At 41.7% G+C, this 22,977-nt stretch overlaps 1 protein-coding gene across 17 annotated transcripts in view; it reads left to right on the top strand.

Annotated features, from left to right (window-relative positions):
- The window catches only part of LMO7 (LIM domain 7), a 219,648-nt gene that overhangs the window by 150,053 nt on the left and 46,618 nt on the right, over positions 1-22,977 (top strand). For 6 of the 17 annotated variants that reach the window (XM_036011276.1, XM_036011272.1, XM_036011278.1 and 3 more), the window contains 8 exons: positions 5,962-5,992; positions 6,769-6,882; positions 13,581-13,779; positions 18,043-18,295; positions 19,237-19,515; positions 19,806-20,006; positions 20,865-21,584; positions 22,581-22,610. In XM_036011276.1, coding sequence (XP_035867169.1) covers positions 5,962-5,992; positions 6,769-6,882; positions 13,581-13,779; positions 18,043-18,295; positions 19,237-19,515; positions 19,806-20,006; positions 20,865-21,584; positions 22,581-22,610 — 1,827 coding nt within the window. Of the gene's footprint in view, positions 1-260; positions 358-5,961; positions 5,993-6,768; positions 6,883-13,580; positions 13,780-18,042; positions 18,296-19,236; positions 19,516-19,805; positions 20,007-20,864; positions 21,585-22,580; positions 22,611-22,977 lie in introns of those variants that run through there. The other 11 variants (XM_028526480.2, XM_028526482.2, XM_036011281.1 and 8 more) reach the window with 6 other exon arrangements.

Genomic DNA, 22,977 nt, shown 5'->3' with positions numbered 1-22,977 from the left:
ACACTGTTTCTCCTTGTGACTGCTTATGAAATCATGATTCCGAACCTCATTTCTTGGCTTTTTTTTTTTAAGTTGTGAACAGGTGGCCAGACTTCATAGCAACAACTGGAAGGCAGAGATGACTTGGTGGCTTGGAGAGGGACCAAGAAACTCCTGAGCCCAGTTTCTCTAACATCAATCCTGTTTCTTAAGAGGCAACATTCAGTTCAGCTGGTGCCTTCTAGGGCAGCGGAGGGCAGCACAGGGCAGGGCAGGGCTGGGAGGACTCGAGAAGGGTTGGGTCCCTCAGGAGAAGAATCCATGCCTTGCTCCGGGAAGTAGCCTCAGGAAGTGGATGCCTGGGAACATAATCACCCAGTGAGTCGCATTTTTTCTTTTTCCTGAGTAGTAAAGGTGGAGGCTTGTTCTGGGTCAAGAAAAAGGACTCTATAGGGACCGTAGGGTTGGGAATAGACAGAAGGCTGACTGTGTGTGGCAGAGAGGAGACTGGGCGGAGTAGGAAGCTGGACACGGACCCCTTACAGAATCCCGGATCCCCTGTTAGCCAGAGAAGCTTGGGGTGGGGGCAGGTGGAGCACACTTCTCATGGTGCCCGGGGCAAAAATACTTCTACTCTGTCAGAAATTCCAGCATGAGTTTTAAATCACGTTTCCTCGATGGTTTGATAAGATAAGTGTGTTTGATGTTTATGGAAGTTGGCCTGGACGGGTTGGGAGCTGGAATCTGGGGAGGCAAGATGCTTTGGGAGCACAGGGATTTCAGTTCTCAGGGGATTAGCATATTGGGGCAGAACAGGAGGAGGTGGGACCTTGCAGAGTTGCAAACGAGGAAGTTGGTTCTTTGAGGAAAAAAGGGTGTATGGAGTAAGGGAAGGGAGCCAAAAAAAAGAGAAGTGGGATTCTGTTTCAGTAAAGCTTTATCGTATTTGGGGAAAATGTCCATCTCTCTGCATCCTTGATCTGCTGGACGTCCTTGATCAGTGAGAGGCTTTAGGTAACGTAGGCATGGACATTCCAATGCCTGGCTGCCCTTGGCCAGACCTGCGGTTGCCTCCTGGGATACAGCCGTGAGTTGGGTGCGGTCTCAGCTCTCTGCACTCCACCGGAAGGGACTCCAGGGACATCTGTGGTGGGTGCAGGCATGGGGGCCCGGGGCTAGCTCTTTCATAAACAGAGGTATTTGGAAATATACTTGACGAAGGCCTAGAACACAATTGGCTGTACCAAACTATCATCAAACTATAGTCTTGTCCTTTAAGGCTTTCTTCCCAAGCTCTGCTCTCGGATACGAGGGAGACAGATTTTGGCCATGTGAGCACATTGAACAAGTTTTTTTTCCTCAGATTTTGAGCTTTGGAAAATTTAAGGGTGTTGGCCCAGGAGCAGCCCATGACAAAGGACAGACGAAGAGGGCTGGCTTGGTGCCAACGTGGATGTTTGGTCAATAACATGTTTGGTAACATGTCATACCAGGTTGCTTTGCCCTTTATTTGCTCTTATTCTAGAAACAGTTCCTTATTCAAAGCCTTCCATGGCAAGAGGGTAAGGAAATGCATTATATGAAAGTGTCTTGAATTGTGCTTCACGGAAATGTGTCTCCAGGCAGGGGCCACTTTGTGCTGGGGACCTCACCAGTCCTCTGGCTACTTCCCTTCCTCCGTGCTGTTTGGTTGAGGTGGGTGATTGGAGGACAGTCTTGAAACGTCTCCTTTACTTGATCCACCTGCATCAAGCACTTGTTAAACCTTCTCATTTAAGCCCAATGAGAGTGGTGTGCTGTTCCCAGGTGAGACTCTGGAGACGCAGAGTTAAGTAGCATGACCAAGTTCTCACAGCTAAATCAAAGTGGATCCAGAATTCACACCCAGGGAGCCTGGCCCCCGAGCCTGCCCTCTTGGTGAAGCTGTCTCCTCGGGGAAGGCCCGGCCATGGGACCTCCCGCAGGGAGGCAGCGCTTCTAAAATGAATTCCCTTTCCCTGGTTCTTTGGTTAGCAGTGGTACTCCTTCACTGATAATTTGTGCTCGTATTCTAAAATAGCTGTGAATAATGACAGGACCAGACCTAGAGCTCCAGGCTTCTCCTAAGTCCACCTAACAGCTGTCAGGATAAGATGGTACAGATGGAGGCATTTACCGATGGGCTCACTTGTGAGCTGGTGGCTCTTCCCTTCCAGGCCTCTGACGGCACGTTCCGAGGTCTGTGGTGGGCTTGTGTCTTCTGGCCCTCCGTCAGGGGGTGAAGAAATTACCAGAGCGATTCCGTTAACAGAGTGGAAGGTTATATCTATATTATAGAGAGGGAAGGGAGGGAGATAGAGAGACAGAGAAACATCAATGTGCGGTTGCTGGGGGTTATGGCCTGCAACCCAGGCATGTACCCTGGCTGGGAATTGAACCTGGGACACTTTGGTTCCCAGCCCGCGCTCAATCCACTGAGCTATGCCAGCCAGGGCTTACTTGCTACTTCTTAAATGTCAACCACAGTACTTAAAAATCAGTGTATGTAAAGTACAGCATAGGGACTGTAGTCATTATTGTAATAATATGCAGGGTGCCAAGTGGGGACTTGCGATATCGGGGGGATTGCTTTGTAAATTACATGGTTGTCTAACCACCATGCTGTATGCCGGAAACTAGTATAAAATAATATTGAATTTCAACTGTAATTAAAAAAATAAAAAATAAAAATTAGCACATGATATATGGAGAAGGCTGGCAATCTATTCAACATAGTCATTTTTTGCAAACTATTAATGTTACATCACTGTACTTTTTCATGTTAAATTTGGGTTTCAAGGCAGGCTTGGATTCTTTGGTCTCTGTATTTCAGAACTCTGCTGGGAAGTAATTTTATTGTAGAGAGTAGCATTCAATCTTTGTATTCGGTGCTTTGAAGTTGGTCTTTGTTTTTGAATCTGTGCTCTTTGTTGCGTTACTGATGTATGATTGTAAAGAATTCCCTTTTATTATGATTTTCAAGATAGTAGTTTAAAAAAGAAGCTCAATTATGAATATCAATACAATTTGAGTCAAAATTCAATGTTTTAATAAGCTAATCCAATTTAATTGTTCTTTGACATCATATGAATATTTATTAAGAATCTCCTGAGCTTTTATTATTTCAGACTTTCTTTTGCTAAATTACATTACTGTAAATTAAATAAATATATTTAACCAATATTTGAGAGCATCCGTGTGCCATGCACTGTGCTAGACATTTTTTAAAAGATTTTATTTATTTATTTGTTAGAGAGGGAATGGAGGGAGAGAGAGAGAAACATCAATGTGTGGTTGCTGGGGGTCATGGCCTGCAACCCAGGCATGTACCCTGACTGGGAATCGAACCTGCAACACTTTGGTTCACAGCCCGCACTCAATCCACTGAGCTATGCCAGCCAGGGCTTTGTGCTAGACATTTTAAATAAAATATTTCTATGTGCTGGCCAGGTGGTAGACCCTGTCTTGAAGACACTTGAGATATGGCAGTAAACAAAACCACAAAAATTCTTTTGGGTTCTGGTGGAGGAGAGTCAGATGATAAATGAATGCATGCAGGAGGTGGTTATAAATACAAACCTAAAGCAGTGATGAGGGATGGGAGTGTCAGGCAGGCTGGCTGCAGTTTTAAATCCTGGGTCCAGCATGGATCTGCTAGGACGCCTCTGTGGGTAGCGCAGTGAATATGATGGGCCCTGTCCTCGCATTGTTTAGTGATACTAATGGCTTCCTGGCGAGCACTTGCCGTAAGGATCGGGACTCTGCTAAGGGCCTGGGTCCATTTCCACCTAACCTATTGCACTAGGGGGATCTTATCTCCACTTTCTCCAGAAGGAAACTGAAGTTTGGAGAATCCAATAAATTGCCAAGACAAACCTAGTTTGGGACCCAGATCTGAGCCAAAGCCCATGCTCTTGAACACGGTGCTTTTGCTAAGTCAACTCTTGAAATATTTGTTACGGAGGAGTGAGCCAACTTTGGAGATAAGGCTGCCTTAATTTCGGTTCTGATGGGTTGGGCAGTAAGTTGGCTGGCTCCTGGAGAGTCTTGTGTTGCCATGAGCTTCCCCCCACCCTTGGGCCTTTTCTATTTATAAGGCCTTGGGGTTGTGCCCTGGCCACAGCAGGCAAAGACGCTGCCGGGTCACTGACTTCCAGCAGTGGATGCGTTTGCTGTGTGTCAGAGAGTGGCCTCCAGTGGCTCCAGCAAATCACTGAGTCCTTGAATTCCTGGCACTGCAATCCAGTGATAGCACACTAATGTGTCTGGCTCAGGTATCATTATGTTCAAGAGCATGTTACAAGTGCTCATATTTAGAAGGGAATGTAAAGTGCATGAAAGGTTATAGTACCAAGTTCACTGATTATTTGTGCCTGTTTATGGCAGAATAGGCCATACCTTGCATTTATAGCAATGGGAGGTGCAATGTTGTCCTTAGGTTCATTTCAGTTTAAGTTTGTTTTATGGAAAGAAATGGTCATAGCTGTCTCATTGATTCTTCAAAAGCTAAATTCAATGTGTGTGTGTGCGTGTTTCCCCTTTTCTTTCTTTCTATGTCTTATGTGTGTTTTATATATGCCTTACATATGACATGTGTGTACAACAGGGGACCCAATAATACCCAGGATTTATTTTTTAAAAACTGCATATTTATTCTCATATGTTTAAACTTCAGTCACCTTCAAAGTACTCTCCATTTGATGCAATGCACCTATTGAGATGTTTTTTCCATGGCTCAAAACAGTTTTTGAATTCATCAGTTTTGAATCATTTTAGTGCTTCTGCCATTTTTTGTTTCACCTCTTCCACACCAGGAAAATGTTTCCCTTTGCAGACTTTTTTTCGTCTGGAGAAACCAAAAAAAAGTCACTCACAGTGAGATTGGATGAATAGGGTGGATGGGGCATGGGGATCATGCCATTTTTGGTCAAACACTGCTGAACACTCAGTGCACGCCTAAGTCACCCATCATGAAATGGGCAGATGCATTGAAGGAGTCTTCAAAACAAATTCGCTGAAGCTGAACACAGCCTCTCACAACAACGCCAGCGGGTACACTGATACAGATGGGTTCCCAGAACACTCACCTAGCAGGGGAAGCCTGTACTGCAAGGGACCTGCTCTCCTGAAGATAATTCTTTTTTTTTTCTGATCCCCCCGCATATATTTTATCTTAACAAAAAATATATTACTTGCAGACTTTTCAACTGAGAAGCCACCTTAGGAGCCACCTAGCTCAGGCTTCTACAGTGTCTCTGAATTCACGGTGATCCTGCTCTAGTGCCTCTAATGACCGAACGCACATTGTTTTAGGGCAGCCTAAATCCCTTTCATTAGTTAACGCATGTGGCTGCTTCCTCAACATTGTGGTGACATCAGCCTATTTTTTTAACTGCCCCATGAATATCATATCTTTTTATTGGTAAGGAGGAAAACCCCCATGATTCTTGTAATAGAGCAAAATCTCTTCGGGGGGAGAGTCACAGCTATTGTTTAAAGTTTGCTTCTCAACCTCTGCAGTGTCTTGGTCTCCGGCCAGTTAGCTCTGGGAAACTTGGGTGAAAACGCTCCATGTGGACACTGAAAAGGAGATCTCAGTGCAAAATGACTCTCTCCCTCTCCAGTTTCCTGATTTTTTCCTGCCGTGAGCACATTTCCCCCATTTGATAGGGTTTAGACATTCTTTAAAGTAAATACAAAAGCATGCAAGTAATGCATTTCAGAAACCAGGCTGTACTGAATAAAATAATGTGAAAAATGCAAACTTTTCATAGAAACTGACCATTATATTTCATGAAATCAATATAGAAAAATTTTTTGGATGGATAATATGTAGCCTGATATTTCCAGACTTCCCAGGTGGTATGATATTCATAGAACTTCAGAATAAAAATGGACTTTAGCTAATAATTAATAATTTAAAATTCTTAGTTATTAATAGCTATTTCTTCTTTTTCTTTACAGGCAAGAAGAGACTGACAGGAGAGTGAAAAATGTAAGATATGTTTAATGGAGTATTATAAATGGTGTTTTGCTTGTTCTGCAATAAGACAGTGGGATCAAAACATACCTGATACACTCTGTATTCTTTTTCTAAAGAAATTTTTGCTAGAAACCAACCAGTCACAAGCTCTAAATATGTTTAAATATGTTTAAAACTTAAATTTTTGTCTTCATGGTAATAAGAGGACAGTTTAAAATTAGAAAGTGGTTCCTTATATGTTAGTAATGTGGTAAAGGCAAGTGAACACGCTTTAGGATTTCTGGGAGAGCAAGTCAGAAACTACCAAGTTGGACTTAAAGGAAAAACTTGTAATGTTTAAGAAGTCTGGGTAATTGTACTTATATAATATCTATAATATTCTGCATGGGTTAGAAGAATGTCTAATACTATCACAGCTTATTAAAACATAAGAGTACAATGTCCTTAAGAAAGCTGAGAATTAGGGGTTCCATGTATCCATTTGCTAAGTTTGTTGTTGGAAAAATATCAATTGCTTTAAAAGTTTACTTTGTGTTCCTCTTATATAATTTTTTCCCCTCTTCATGTGTATGAATACCTGTTGGGATCTGCACTTTCGGTCTGAGAACATGCTCAGAGACAAAAACCTAGGAAGAGTAAATAATGTTTTTAACGACCCTTCTCATAATTCAAAAGAAAAGAGCATATTTAAAAGATATACTCTTATCTAGAGTGCTCCCCTGTGTTTGAGCTTGCCCTTAGTTGCTATAAATAAACTGATCTTTTTGTCTTATGGATTTTTTTTAAAGGTTTTGATAACATTGTACTGGCTGGGAAGAAAAGCACAAAGTAATCCCTACTATAATGGTCCATATCTTAATTTGAGAGCATTTGAGAATCTTTTAGGACAAGCTCTGACCAAGGTGAGTACACTAATGTGTAGGAGATGACTATCATAACGAAGACTATTTTCTCCTCTTCCGTCCCTCCCCGCTGTTCTGTTTTCCCTGCACTTTTCTTCATTCTTCTCCTTCTCTGCAGTGAATTTGGCTGCTCTGACCATCTTTGCTTTGGTCTGGTTCGGGCTGGTAGGGAGGACGGTTACCTTGTTTGCTGGCTTCCTCTGTCCCCACTGGGGAGTGAGTCTATTTCAGAGCAGTTTCCAGGGTATAGGCTCTGGACATAGGTATTTATCTCTTAATTCTAGTCAACTTGATGACATAGGCATTCAGTTCCTTTCTTAGACGCTTTGTATGACTCTATGTTCATGATGAATTCAACCTGTAGTAGAAAGGTTCTTTGGGGCTATTAATGTGTGGAAGGTACTCATTTAAAAAAAATCTTTATACCTCTTTGTCATGGATGATTGCCTCTCATGCCTGTACCTCAACATCTCCACAACTGTACACACTGCTTCTGTTTCCTGAAGAGTAGGGAATGCGGTTACATGAAACATGGTAGGGCTTTTTAAAGTTAGAATGCTTCGTTTTAAACACGTGTCTAGTGCTTCATATCCTGGAATCAGTTTGCAGCTCTGGGATGTTTCAGGTCAGTTTGCAGAGAGCCCATGCCAGGTCTGACTGTAGTTCTGCCAAACCTTCCTTTGTAAGATCCGAAAGGGAAAATCAGCTTCTCTTAGGGGATACTTATCTAGGGGAATTTGCAGCGTTCAGAACAAAATATGTAGTCAAAATAATATGCTAATTGTAATTGCTCTTTGGGTTTTCATGGTGAGTAAATGATAGGTACCAGTAAGGCATTAATTAGGCTCTGGCACGTTAAGGATGCAATAAATGTTGGTTGTTGTGAATGGAAGACAGAGATTTTAGACCAGGGTGAAAATGATCATATGGCCTTACATCTTGTGTGATCCTTAGTTTTGCCTGAGTTCAGCCACATACATTTGTAGAAAGGTGGTATTATATAGCCTAGGAGGTTCAGGTCTTTCTTTTTGATTTTTATTGTTTTTGAATTGTAAAGAGTTTATAGCATTCTACTCAAATTCCTTGAAACAGTTAATTCGGGTAATAGTTGAGATGTTATCATGCATAAACATTGTAGCAGGTGTTGGGAAACCACTCACACAAGGAAAGGGCCCATCCTCACAGAGCACTGTTGTCGTTGTGTTACAGAACACACAACAAGGGGGGCCTGGGACAATATACTATTATTGAAAGAAGGCCCCGGCTCTGTTATGTCCGCCGCCAGAGGAAAGATGTCTCTCAATGCCAGAGATTCGTGAAAAGGAAAGGAAACGTTTATTTATTGCTATACAAACTTAAAGTAGTGACCTAATGTCTTTACCAAAATCCCAAAGTCCCTCAAAACACCCACAAACAGACACAGTCCTTCCTTCCTTCCCCCTTTGCCCAGTCCAGAGTTACCGTATCTCAGGAAAGGAAATAGAAGTCCATGGCTTAGGCAGTCCTTTGGTTTTTCCCAGTTAGTACTTCATCTCGACTGGGAGACCTCCCTGGGTCGCCGGGATCTCTGCCAAAACCAGGTGGTGGTTCCCCCTTCTAAAGCTGTGGGGGTCCCCACTCTGCCAGGCCGTGTGGTTCTCTCCTCCAGGGCTGCTGCGTGGTTCTCCCTCTCTCAGGGCTGCAGGGGTCTCCACTCCATCAAGTCCGTGTGCTTCTTCCTCCTAAAGCAGCATGATTCTCCTTCTCCTCTCAGGGCTACACATGGTTCTCCTCCTCAATGGCCGCCAAATCTGGGTTTTTAAATCCCCAGGCCAATCTTCCTCTGCAGCCCCATTTCCGACTCCTCCCACACTCGGCTTCACATGCCAGAACTCGTATCCTTCCAGCTTTACTGGGCTGCCATCATGAGTCTGGGCAGGCGTGCCCCCATGTCCTGGAGCCAATCCTCTCTGAGCTCCCACGCAGGCGCTGTAATGCAGGGGACCCGCCCCCCCCAGTTACATCTAGGTGGGGAAGTTACTTCTGGGTGGGGAAGTTACTTCTGTTCCCCTGTCTTAGAGCTGATCACAGCTACTTAACCTATCTATGCAACCAGCCAAAGGCTATAGATATGTTAAACGACCACGCCAGAGCTTAGCTGCAAGGCTGTTGCTATGCTAAACAGCTCTCAATGGCCCAGCTCCATTTGTCCCTTTCCCCAACCCACACCCTGGGGTGGGGGATGGAGACATCTTAAAATCTCCTGGACACCTTAAGTTCTGGACCGCATTTCAAATGTCCATTTGGGGTCCCCCCTCTTGGCTGCACCCTGTAACAGTTGGAGACAGATGAGCAGGTAAGCCACTGCAGTGGAGGAGGGTACGACTGATGGAGGAATGCGCAGGGGGCTTTGGGCATGATCAAAGCTTTGCCTTGGTAATTTCAGCTAAGAAAACATTTCGTTAGAAACAACATGGGCCCTGGCTGGGTGGCTTGGTTGGTTGGAGCATCGTCCTAGTACACCAAGAAGGTTGTGGGTTCGATCCCTGGTCAGGCACATACGGGGGTTGTGGGTTCAATCCCTGGTCATGGAGTGTATAAGAGGCAACTGATGGCTATTTCTCTCTCACATGGAAGTTTCTCTTTCTAATCCTTCCTTTCTCTCTAAAATCAATAAAAACATAGCCTCAGGTGAGGATTAAAAAAATGTTTGGAAAAAAAGCAGCGTGGGACTTTGGCTTCTATATTACTCTTAATAGCCCTTGTTCCTTTTTATGGCAGTTTGACTGAGTCTGAGTAATGCTGGTATGGTCATTGTGCTGGGAATGCTTTATTTATTAAAGGCTGTTTTCTGTCACCAGAGTCCAATCGGTGGGAGTAGGTAAAAATTTTTTGAGAGTTAAAAACTGTAGCTGTGGTTTCATTCCATTATTATAGAGTGGGAATAGCCGTAAGAGGTGTGTAACTCTATGACCTGTTTTGCATCTATTCTGTTAAAATCAAAACCACTGTGTTCGTCACACTTTCCAACTTAAGTAAATAATGCTTAAGGCCAACCCAAGATATCAGCTAAAAAAAATTTGCTGGGTAAGCTGTTGCACCTGAGTCACCCTATGAGTCGGAGGTGACTCAGCTAGGTGACTTGTCAGAGTGGAGTCCTACATATAACAAGGCACCAAGTACAGACCCAGGTTCTTACGTAACCATGGTGGCCTGTTATAAATAACTTGAACATTACGAGGTCAAAAATCATCTCGCTGTGTGTTGAGGATCCTAAGGCTATAACAGGCTAGTCTAAGAAACCTAGTGGATCAAAAGATTCACTTAACATCTTTAATTTTTTTGTAGTTTGACACGTATCTAGATGGTACCGGCCTTAGGCCCAGCTTCCCCATCTGCTTGGGAATGGCCTACAAGGTAGCTGCCTGTGCTGCCACGGCAGGATGTCCGCTGGAACATCCAAAGCACTGGACGGTCGCACAGAAGTCTGCTAGATGTGACTGGGTTTTCAAACGCTTGACAAACCCAGCCTCAGCTGACAGTATGCCTGAGACAGCTGCTGCTTACTCATTGTAAACACTCTTTTGTCGACTTTTTCACAGGTTGAGAATGTTCGTAATTAAAAATGGAAAGAACATGACAAATATATACCATCTGATTCAATTATTAAAAATGTCCCATATTGACTTTATCTATTTATGTACCTATTCATCCATTTTATTGCCTTGATCATTTCAAAGTAAACTGCACAGCTCTCACCCCAAATACTCAGTATTCATGTCTTAAAAGTAAGATGTTTTTGTATGTGGAGATTCTTCCATGCAGCCGCAATGTCTAATACATTTAAGAAAATTCATAAAGTCCTCACTATATAACATCCAGTTCCTATTAAAAAAATCCCAATTATTTTCCAACTCTGTTTCATAGCTTTTTTATGTGAATCATGATTTAATCAAAGTTCATGTATTATATTAGAGTTATAACTATTCATTGATTATTACTCTGTATCATGATTATGCTACAGGCTTTTGAAATTTTACTTAAATCCCAATTTTAAAAGGTTTAGTTGTATTTTGCCAGGAATGTTAGTTAAAAACACTTATTTTGAGTGAGTTCTATCTAATTTATAAACCAACGATTAATGACATTTGCCATATTTCTGTATATGTTTTAAAAATTTATATTTTATTGTTTATGCTATTATAGTTGTCCCAGTTTTTTCCCTGTTGCCCCCGCCCCCACTCAACCCCCTCCACTCCCTCGGGCAATCTTCACACTGTTGTCCATGTCCATGGGTCATGCATATATGCTCTTTGGCTACTTGATTTCCTATGCTGCACTTTACATCCCCACGACTACTCTGTAACTACTAATATGACTTCTTAATCCCCTTATCGTTTTTGCTGTCCTGCAGACCACCTTCCCCACTGGCAGCCAGCAAAGTGTTCTCTGTATCTGTGATTCTGCTTGTTTGTTGTATTTTCCAGAATCAATTTTTGATAGATAGGTATTTATTTCCATTTTACTGTTCATATTTTTGATCTTCTTAAAGAAGACCCTTTAACATTTGACATAATACTGGTTTGGTGGTGATGAGCTCCTTTAGCTTTTTCTTGCCTGGGAAGCTCTTTATCTGCCCTTTGATTCTAAATGATAGCTTTGCTGGGTAGAGAAATCTTGGTTGTAGATCCTTGCTTTTCATCACTTTGAATATTTCTTACCAATCCCTTCTTTTGCAAAGTTTCTTTTGACAAATCAGCTGACTGTCACATGGGGGCTCCTTTATAGGTAACTAACTGCTTTTTTCTTACTGCATTAAGGTTCTCTCTTGTCTTTAACCTTTGGCATTTTAATTATGATGTGTCTTGGTGTGGGCCTCTTTGGGTTCATCTTGTTCGGGACTCTGTGCTTCTTGGACTTGTGTGTCTATTTCCTTCACCAAGTTAGGGAAGTTTTCCGTCATTATTTTTTCAAATAGGTTTTCAATTTCTTGCTCTCTCTCTTCTTCCGGCATCCCCATGACGCGAATGTTTATGTTTGAAGTTGTCCCATAGGCTCCTTACACTATCCTCATCATTTTAGAATCTTTTTTTTTCTTGCTGTTCTAATTGGTTGTTTTTTTTGCTTTCTTATGTTCCAGTTGCTGATTTGATTCTTGACATCAACTGCTCTACTGTTAATTCCCTGTGAATTGTTCTTTTTTTTTTTTTTTAAAGATTTTATTTATTTATTTTTAGAGAGGGAAGGGAGGGAGGGAGGGAGAGAGAGACAGAGAGAGAGAGAGAGAAACATCAATGTGCGGTTGCTGGGGGTTATGGCCTGCAACCCAGGAATGTACCCTGGCTGGGAATCGAACCTGGGACACTTTGGTTCCCAGCCCGCGCTCAATCCACTAAGCTACTCCAGCCAGAGCTGAATTGTTCTTTATTTTAATTAGTGTATGCTTTGTTTCTGACTGGACTTTTTTAATGCTGTTGAGGTCCTCACTAAGTTCCTTGAGCATCCTTATAACCAGAGTTTTAAACTCTGTATCTAGTGAATTGCGTGTCTCCATTTTGTTTAGTTCATTTACTGGCGTTTTGTTCTGTTCTTTCATTTGGGCCATGTTTCTTGTTTCCTCATTTTAGCAGCCTCCCTGGGTTTGTTTCTATGTATTAGGTAGAGCTGCTATAACTCCTAGGCTTGGTATGGTGGCCTAATGTAGCAGGTTCAGTGGCAGACCTTTTTCTATTACCCAAGCTGAATACTCAAGATATGCCCACTGTGTGGGCTGTGTACACTTTCCTGTTGTAGTTGAGCATTGATTGCTGTTGGCATGTCCAAGGTTAGCCACTGAATATGTTTTCTCTGGGTCATATAGCATAAGCTACGAGGCAATCTGCAGATGGCTGCTACTTGTGCTGAGCTTGGGGATACCACTGTTATACTGCTTCCTGATGTTTCTGAATGATGGTTGTTCTATAGTTTAGTTGTAATTTTTATGTGATTGTGCAAGGAGGTGAGCCATGTTTGCTATGCCACCATCTTGACTGGAAGTCAAATTATTTCTGTGTATATCTCTTACATAAGTCAAATAAATATTTATTTAGATCTAGGAAAAATATTTTATGTGTTGGCAAACAAGGGTGCTTATTATTTTGGTTTATATCTAGATTTCCTAATGCATGAAAGTAAATAAATTCTGTGACATATATACCTGCTGTATTTGCCCTTTTCTTTTTTAAACTTTTTGTTAAAGAAGTTAACTGTTATTTTTTTTTGTTTGTTTAATGTATATCACCTTAAATATTTGCTGAAGGTAGGCTGAAAATAATTAATTAATCTTCTTTAAATGTCAAAGTCAAGGTTGATTTTTCTCTTTGACTCCATATTTATTGCCAGATAACTGTAAATAATAATTTATTTTAGTATATTAATTTAATTAGTAGCTTTTTTTACTGAAATGTTTCCTCTTCCTTATTTTTAAATAGACTATAGTACTTTATTAAATAGTATTGAATACCTCTTTACTGTTCCATGAGGACTAACTGTTGTATTAATTGTGGAAAAACAGATTTATGTTCTGATTTTTTTAATCATATTTTTTGACAGGGAAATCTCATTGCCTCTCCTGTCACATGAGTGAGGTACACCTTGTGCTATGCAAACAAACAAGTAATGCCTGTTTATAGTGTTGGAATTTTATGTGAACTTATTGCTCTTCAAAAAAATTATTTTAGGCTCTTGAAGACTCCAGCTGCCCAAAGAGAAGTGGCAGGGACAGTGGTTACGGTGACATCTGGAGTGCTGAGCGGGGCGAATTTCCTGTCCCTCCAGGCAACCACAAGAGAGAGGATTCCTTTGAAAGCTTGGACTCGTTGGGGTCTAGGTCATTCACCAGCTGCTCGTCTGATATCACACTGAGGGGGGGACGTGACGGTGAGTTGTGTTTTTGACGGTCTGTTTATTTCTATTTGTTTATGTGTTAAAAGAAAATTGGGAATGGGAGACAGTAGAAAATGGGGTGAAAACTATTGAGGCAAAAACTTCACCAAGAAGTAGATTTTCGTGGAGGCTTAAGTGTAATTTTTAAAAATTTATTTATTGGTTTTAGAGAAAGAGGAGGGGGTGGAGAGAGAAACATTGATTTGTTGTTCCACTGATTTATGCATTCATTGGTTGCTTCTCATAGTACTCTGACTAGGGATCGAACCTACAACCTCAGTGCATCGGGATGATGCTCTAACCAACTGAGCAACCTGGCCAGGGCTTAAGTGTAATTTTTTTAAAAACACTTTATTTTCCCTCATTGTATCACCACTAGAGGGGTGACAGTTCCACTTTTTTTCTTCTCATTTTTAGAAAAGACAAGAGGAGACAGTTAATTGTGACCTGTTTTATCAGTGATAATGTATTTTGATTCTTTTCAGATTCAAGTTTAATAATCTGTGACTATGAGGCCTATTAACTAGTATATCTAAACATAAAAAAAAGATTCTAAAAAGTCTGTTCTCATTCCTGAGTTAATTTCTTTCTTCTCTTACTTCTCCCTAAAAGATTAAAAAAAATTTTTCTCAAGAAGAAGAAAAACAGGAGAAACATCTTTTTTCTTTTTAAAAATTTTTAAAAGATTTTATTTATTTATTTTTAGGGAGGGAAGGGGGGGAGAGACAGAGAGAGAGAGAGAGAGAGAGAGAGAGAGAGAGAGAGAGAAAGAAAGAGAAACATCAATGTGCAGTTGCTGGGGGTTATGGCCTGCAACCCAGGAATGTACCCTACCTGGGAATCGAACCTGGGACACTTTGGTTCCCAGCCCATGCTCAATCCACTGAGCTACACCAGCCAGGGCTGGAGAAACATCTTTTTAATTACCTCTAAGAGAAGAGCTATCATGATATAGTATTATGTTAAACTTTGGTTAAGTGACAATAGTAAGCATGCTACTAGAAAATATCTCTTCAGTCCGGGCCAGAGCTAATCCAGGAGAGAATAAGCATGAGAGGAACACATTAATGAAAGTCCTTCCCTTTTGGGAAGCAGCCTTCTTTCCAAATTCCAATATTGTGGTCAAATCAGTTATTTAAATGCAAGCCTTACTCCTGTGGCTGCTGGGTGGCATGAGACATCTCTGACTGCGTACCTCTCGCGGTTCAGATCTGACTGGACTGAAACCACGAGGAAAATTGCTTCGGATATCTCTGTGCTTCCACCACTAATGTGAAAAACACTGAGTTCTCTTTGTGAGTTTGTGCTAGAGAGTTAGGGATTTTTCTTGTTCATTTCGATTATTATTTTAATACCAAGTGATTTTTCTAATGTTTTCATTATAAAAAATTTCAAACGTCATCAAAGTTTGGAAGAATTTTACAGTGAACATCCATATATGCACCACCTAACTCTATCATAACATTTTATTATATGTGCATCATCACATACCTATCCCTCTCTCTATGCAGTAATTTATCCGTCTTATTTTCTGAGGCATTTTAGGGTAAATTATACTTGTCCTAAATACATGAGCATGCACATCATTAACTAGAATTCAATCTTTATTTGTTGTTCTTGTCATAAATGCAATGCACAATGACTGTCTTTCAAAAATAAAAATTAGCAAACTGTTAAGCACCATCACAAAAAAACAAATTCTTTAGCTTTTATTTAAATATTAACAATGAAAAATATGAATGGCTATTGAAGAGTTAACCTTTATAATACTGCTGCACTTGTTGGCTGTTTGCTATTTTGGTGTAACACTTTTATAGCCTAGATGACTATGGTTTTAAGGAAACAAATCTGATTTATAATTTAAGCGATTAAAGCTGTAAAAAGAGGCTGAAATTCTGAACTTATTATATTACTTTGTCTTACTGAAAAAGCTAAATCATTTAAAGTTTAAATTTTTTATCCAGTCAATGAACAAGAATAGGGAGGAGGACTGAGGGATTGTGGGCATGTGCTGACCCCCGATAGTTCAGGTGCAGTGGCCCTGGGGTGTGGAATCGAAGTCTTCTCAGCTGCTCGTTGGACTGGGCTCTGGGTACACGGGACTAAAACCAGAGGGCCGCTGTCACACTGCTAACTGACACTGGGAAAGGAGTTACAGACCTTGTTCAAAGAGCGTGGAAGTGAAGACTTGGTAATTATAACTATGGGGTAATAAAAAACCCTGGGGGCACCAGGATGGTAAGCCTTTTTTTATGTGATTAGTGTATTAAAATTCTGCTACCTACTAGGTTACTATCCAAAATTAATGGTCACCAAACTTAGGATAATGTTTTTAGGTTAACAGAATTACAAAGTCAAATTCCTTAGGTTTATATGAAACCTTTATATCAAGGATATCTGTCTACTGTTTAGGTTCTGTACTAAACTCAAAAATAAAAAAAATTAACTTTAAGAATTCATGTAGTGTATATCATGATGACTATAGTTAACACTGTTAGATGGTATATATGAAAGTTGTTTAGAAAGTAGATCCTAACAGTTCTCATCACAAGAAAAAAATTTTTCTTCTTTTGTATCTATACGAGAATGACAGATGGTAACTAACCTTGTGGTCATCATTTCACTGTATATGTAAGTCAAATCATTCTGTACACCTTAAAGATGCACACTGTCTTATGTCAGTCATATCTCAATATAAGCAGGGAAAAAATTCCAGAGTAATCTCTTTGTGTATTCAAGATTCTACATGTACAGGCCGGACTGGGCAGCTCAGTCCGTTAGAGCAGTGTCCCAGTATGCCAAGGTCACGGGTTTGATCTCGATCCCTGGTCAGAGCAAATATAAGAAGCAAGCAATAGATGTGTACATAAGTGGAACAGCAGATCAATGAGTCTGTCTGTCTGTCTGTCTGTCCCTCTCCTATCCTCTCCCTCTAAAAAATAAATATAAATAAATAAATATAGAAAAGATTTTACATGTACAAATGTTGGCAAGAATTAAGACATTTCTCTCATTTCCAAAAAAATGTACTGTTTATTTGGGAGGTAATAAAAACAAATCAAGCACCAGATTATGGACTATAAATCCTCCTGGTCAGAGCTGCTTAAATTTCTCCCGTTTCCCTGTGCCTCTCCTTTACCCTGCTCAGGGCTCAGGGTCACAGAGCTGGAGGTGGAACCACTTCCTGAAGGCCCTCCTCAGTGTTATTTACTGTAGATTGCTGCCAGGGAGGAGGGCGGGGACTAGGCCGCCTTTAGTTCAGGTTAACCCTGCAGGCGCAGTGTGCTGTGCTGAGTGCTGGCAGGTCGCAGGTGCTCAGGGACTGTGCTGTCAGCCTCCTAGAGCGCTGGTGGAGAGCAAGCTGCAGGAGCAAACTTCTTCACAAATACACAGAGGCAGGAAGGAAAAAAGGGCAGGGAAGGGCAGGGGGACAACTTAGCTTGGATCTGTGGTAGTGTTCTCTACCTCTTTTCTCCCCATCTTTAAAAGAACACATTTATTTATACTTATTTTTAAGAGAACGGATTATATCTGTATCAGGCTGACCTTGAGGTTTATTGCAGTATATTCTTTTGAATTAGTGATTAAATAACTTTGTATCAAAAATATTATTTCATAGACATCCTTCGGGGAAAAAAAAAAGCCTTGAATTCTGTGTTGTCTTCTGGGTATGAACTTGACATTCCTTTGGGACTTTAGAAGTCACTTGGTCCACTCTCATATCTATATAGAATTCTCACTTACAGGCATCTCAGAAGAATCTGCTAAACCTCTTCGAGATCTCTTGTGGTTTTTGCTTCTTTTTCTATGTCCTCTCTTATTTCTCGCCTCACAGAAATTTTAGATGGCTGCACGCCTTATTTTCAACTCAAATAAAATACTTGTATATCTCATTTTAAGTGTCTTTTATTGACTTGTATTATTAGGTCTTATTGACATGTATGCCATCAGCAAATTTCTGAAAAATTTTGGGGGCAAAGAAGGTGAAGGAGAAAAGAGGTTCAGCTGTAAATTGGGACTTTTCCTGCTGAGGGTGTGCAACAGTGAAAGAGTGCACCACACACGCCTCCAGTATGCAAAGCAAGTTCCTCCTAATGGATCTTATCACAACTTCATGACAAATTTCTAAAAATATTCCCCGCAGTGAGCAGTGGAGCCCTGGGTTTCCAAGGGGAAGACAAAGCAGGCACGCTGCGTGGGCTCTCGTTAGACGGATGATCTGGAGAGTGAAGCCAATTCTTGTGCCTTGTTTTGTAGGTTGCGAAAGTGACACAGATTCTGAATTTACATTCAAAATGCAGGATTTTAATAAAGATGATATGTCCTATCGAAGGATTTCAGCTATTGAGCCAAAGTCCGCTTTGCCATTCAATCGCTTCCTACCCAACAAAAGCAGACAGCCAACCTACATGCCGGCGCCCCTGCGGAAGAAGAAGCCGGACAAACATGAGGACAACAGAAGGAGCTGGGCGAGCCCCGTCTACGCGGAAGCAGATGGAGCGTTTCCAAGGTACTGGGATGCGATCTGATCACTGAGCTTTACAGTCTCCTGTGCTTGCGGATTTGCTGGGGTATGTCAGTGTGGTCACAGCAGTGGTTCCTAAACTGTATTTCAGAGATAAGGTTTTGAACTTCATTAATGAAAATTTTTTTTTTCTATATTTTTAGTTAGACATAGCTCGGAGATATTTCTTACATTTTAAAATGTCAGCAATATGAGTTGCCGGTTCTTTTTTTAGATGCCCGCCTTCGGCCTTAGCGCTGTCTTTCAGCTTCCTGGGTGACATGGTTACTCCTTGCCAGCTCTGCTGTGTTGTTGTTCGCCCCTTTTACCCCGCTGTGTTGCTTGATCTCGGTGGACACAGAAAGGATCCTTTAATTTCTCAGCAAATTAGCAGAGCAGGGTGTGACTTTTCAAATCCAGCTTCCCACCAGAAGGAGGCATGCAGCTCTGAAAGTGGACCTGACTTCGTGGATGAGTGAAGGTCGCCTGATGTAGTTTTGGATGACTTAGCCAACCGTAGATTCCAAGTGAGAAAGAGGCCAGAGAGTTTCATCTCCGAAACACTCTCTCCTCACTCTTGTTCGCAAGTATTTTCTCCTCCTGACCCAGTAGCCACTGGGTATACAAACTGAAAAAGTTAGAAAAATATCTCCTGGATTGGAATGTCTATTCTGTTGATTTTAATACATAAAGTCACACTCCACATTGTATGCAATTTGTCTCTGTTAACACATTATTGTCTTTGGCCCTTGCGTATCAAGGGCCAAATTAAAATGCTCTAATTAAAATGAGATGCTGTGATGATGCCTTAACTTTGTTCTAGGAGCTATAGTGATGAGAACGGAAATTAATTTGCTTCATTCACAGTAGTATAACCTTTGGGAGTCTTTTGTATTCTGTCACAAATTGCTCACACGATGTCTTAACTGGTTGGATGTTTTGAACAGTAACGAGAGGAGGACTTGGGGCACAAACGTGGAGCACTGGCCAACAGTACAAGAAACGTCAGTCTCCTCTTGTTACTTGGAGGAGGAGGAAGAAAGGACAAGCATACCCAACATTGTAAAGGATGATCTTTATGTGCGAAAGCTAAGTCCCATCATGCCAAACCCAGGGAATGCTTTCGATCAGTTTCTTCCCAAATGTTGGATCCCAGAAGATGTGAACTGGAAAAGAATAAAAAGGGAAACTTATAGACCATGGTATAAAGAATTTCAGGGATTCAGGTTTGTCTTTATGCATGTTTCTGTCAGTCCACTGTTCACTCGGTACCCTGGCTGGGGTGCGTTCTGTGTGTGCTTTTTACGAGACAGACAGGCTAGCTTCCCTCCAATATCCGTAACTGAGCCGCTGTAACTGAGAAACAAAAGCCATATAACTTTCACCTTTGGGACCTGGATCGTCACAGCCCTTTTCTGTACATAGTCCTAGCTTGACATATGTTTCAGTTACATTTTTCTCTACTTCTTTGCCTTCTTCCCTCTCTCCCCCTTTTCTCTGCCTCGTTCCACGGTAGGAAGAATTCAGACTCTGAGGATGAGGATTCAGGCTCTGACAGAAGCTCTGCCATCTTTAATAGGATACAAAAAGCAGAGCGTAGGCTAGACAGCAGCTGCCAAAGACGTTCACTCTTGATGGAACTAGCTACCCACCGAGTCAGGAGCACGTGGGACACCCGTGCAGCCGGGAGAACCAGCGGTGCTTCGGATGAGCCCAGGTGTCCCTGCCTGCACGCGCCTTCCCACGTTGGGCCTGGCTTACAGCACCTGTGCCAGCTTCTGCTGCTCCGTTAACCTCTGACCTTGATGTGCTGAATCATGAAACTGTACTCACTCACTACTTAGTATAGAAGCATAATGTAGAGCATAATTGCTTTCTGTGTGGGCATGTAAGCTTGGAAGTCTAAATATTCTTTAACGGAATTATATACAAGATAGTATAGAGTCACGTGTGACATAGTTCTTTGGGAAAACCATTTCTAAGAGGCTTTTGGGAAAGTAGACCTAATTTTACAGTTGTGCTGTGTGTGGCGATATAGAAAAAGGAAATAACTTTTAGATGAATGCTAGGACAGGCAGGTCTGGTGGGAAACTGAAAAGAAAAGAACCATCAGGGTCTTTTAGGTAGCTTCAGAGCATTATAGTTTTAAATTTCTGCTTCCTGCCAGTTCCTACTGCATGCAGTATGCTTCACGGCCAACTCGCACCTTTCCAAGGTCATGGCTGCTTCTCTGGGATGAGAAGGAGGTCACTGTGGCTCATGGGGTGAGGGAGGGCTGAGAGCGAGTGCTGTGTTGTGTCTCAGGGAGGTGTGTGTAGTCTGTCTCGTTCTAGCCCCATCACTTGGCCTTTATGGTGCCCACCTTCCCTGAGAAGTACACTCTGCTCGTGTTTCTTTAAGTGGTGTCCAGCAAAGTCACAGGGGATGGCATTACACGCTAGTCTTTCTTCCACACGAGAGTCCCTCGCATGCCTCCTACAATACAACAATAATGGCTGGTTGGTCTGCTACCTAACGACCTGTTCTCCTTCATAAACTTAAGATTCTCCCTTCCTTTTTCTTTTCTATGCTTCAGTCAGTTTTTATTACTTCAGGCCCTCCAAACGTATTCCGATGACATCTTATCTTCCGAAACAAATGTCAAAATCGATCCCACTGCTGGCCCAAGGCTCATAACACGCAGGAAGAATGTCTCTTATGCACCAGGGTCTAGAGGAGGTGACTCTGAGATGTTATTCCTTGATCCTGACTTGGAGAATGACGATTTCTTTGTCAGAAAGACTGGGGCTTTCCATGCCAATCCATATGTTCTCCGGGCTTTCGAGGACTTCAGAAGGTTTTCTGAGCATGATGATCCTGTAGAGAGAGATATAATTCTGCAATGCAGGGAAGGCGAACTTGTACTTCCAGATCTAGAAAAAGATGACATGATTGTTCGCCGAATCCCAGCACAGAAGAAAGAGGTGCCTCTGTCGGGGGCCCCGGATAGGTACCAGCCAGTCCCTTTCCCTGAGCCCTGGACTCTTCCTCCGGAAATTCAAGCAAAATTTCTCTGTGTACTTGAAAGGACGTGCCCCTCCACGGAACAAAGCAATAGCTGTAGAGTATTAGTTCCTTCGTATCGGCGGAAGAAAGACGATATGCTCGCTCGTAAGATCCAGGCTTGGAAGCTGGGGACGCCTTTGCCTCCCATCCGTTTCACCCCTGGGCCCTGCAGTGAGGCGGACTTGCAGAAGTGGGAGGCCATCCGGGAGGCCAGCAGGCTTAGGCACAAGAAACGGCTGATGGTGGAGAGGTCAGAGTGTGTTTCTGCAAGGATTTTGCTTGTGATGGATGGTCTCGTGTAACTTTTCTTGTGTGAGAAAGTGGCATTGTATGAGTATTGCCCGACTGCATGTCACGAGCCATTTGAAGCAGCCTCTAAACATTTATTTTGCTCTGAGAAACCTTTGCACATGTTATGGAAAAAGTGAAATTCCATATTTGAATCAGCTCTTTGAGGCCAGTTTAAGGAGGTGTGCACACAATCCTTGCCTTTGGCCTTAAGGAAGACTGTGGTACTATTCCGCAATATGGTGTTTCATGAAAATGTTTTCCAACTCCATTTATAGATCTTTATTCTCGTGTCCAGGCATTCCTAAAACAGTCTGGTTGTAGCTTGGTTTTATGTGCTTTTCATTTTGGAGTGTGTGATTTTTGTGTAAAAATTTCCCTTAAAATGTGGCATTGCAAGTTTAATTTAACTTGATTTTGGTTTTTGTTTTTGACCTAGGTTTCTCGGACTATCAGTGCGTGACTTTGTAAATTTATAGTTTAAAGTTCAGTGCAAACTTAATTAAAATGCATGAATATTATTTTCTGCCTGCTAAATTCCACATGTCTGTAATTATGGCCATTTTTGTAATAATGAGCACATTTATGCTCATGTTATGCAACTTGGTTTTTGATGAATGTTCAGTTGGTTGAACTCGGGGGTGGACAAATATGATGAGGTTGAATAAAATTTGTAGATGCAAATCTCACTTTTTATTAGCCCCTGGCCACAGAAAGCTTTTTATTTTGGATTTTTTAGTTCCAGCTACATCAGGAAACTCTTTATCTTGCTTAATGTGAATTCTTTGAGATGCGAGATCAAGGAGAATTTGAGGCATGGTCAAGAATGGGACTGAAGAAGCAACCTTTTGAGATTTGTCCATCTCTTGTTAGACTCTCAAGTTAAACATGTTGACTATTTAAAAAAGTAACTCACTGGGAAAAATGGGTTTTAACTTTTGGTTTTCTGATTTCTTAGACTCTTTCAAAAGATTTATGGTGCCAATGGGTAAGTTTTGTGGTTTGCAGTGAAAAAGAAATCTCTGCACATTGTCTGTCCTTTGTGTCATGTGTCACTGCACGTGTCTCCTGGCATGCCACTAAACGGGGGTGCTCTGGGCTATGCATGAGATTTTAAAGCGGGATATTTTTCTTAATTTAGCAACCTAATTCAGGCAACGCATCCGAGTGCCCACTGCATGCACTGCTGTAGCACAACAATGGAATTGTTGGATCAGAACTTCAACATTTGCGTCCTGTTTTCTTCCTTTTTCTTTTAAGAAGCGGGTTGAAAGTAGCAAGGGCACTCACACCTAGAGTTAGGTATATTTATTTTGGTACTTGAGTACTACATAGGCCTAAATTTTTATTTGTGG

The sequence above is a fragment of the Phyllostomus discolor genome, chromosome 11 (genome assembly GCF_004126475.2).
Source record: "Phyllostomus discolor isolate MPI-MPIP mPhyDis1 chromosome 11, mPhyDis1.pri.v3, whole genome shotgun sequence".
Taxonomy (NCBI): domain Eukaryota; kingdom Metazoa; phylum Chordata; class Mammalia; order Chiroptera; family Phyllostomidae; genus Phyllostomus; species Phyllostomus discolor.
The sequence above is the reverse complement of the archived record's forward strand: the minus strand, read 5'-3'. Positions and strand labels throughout refer to the sequence as shown.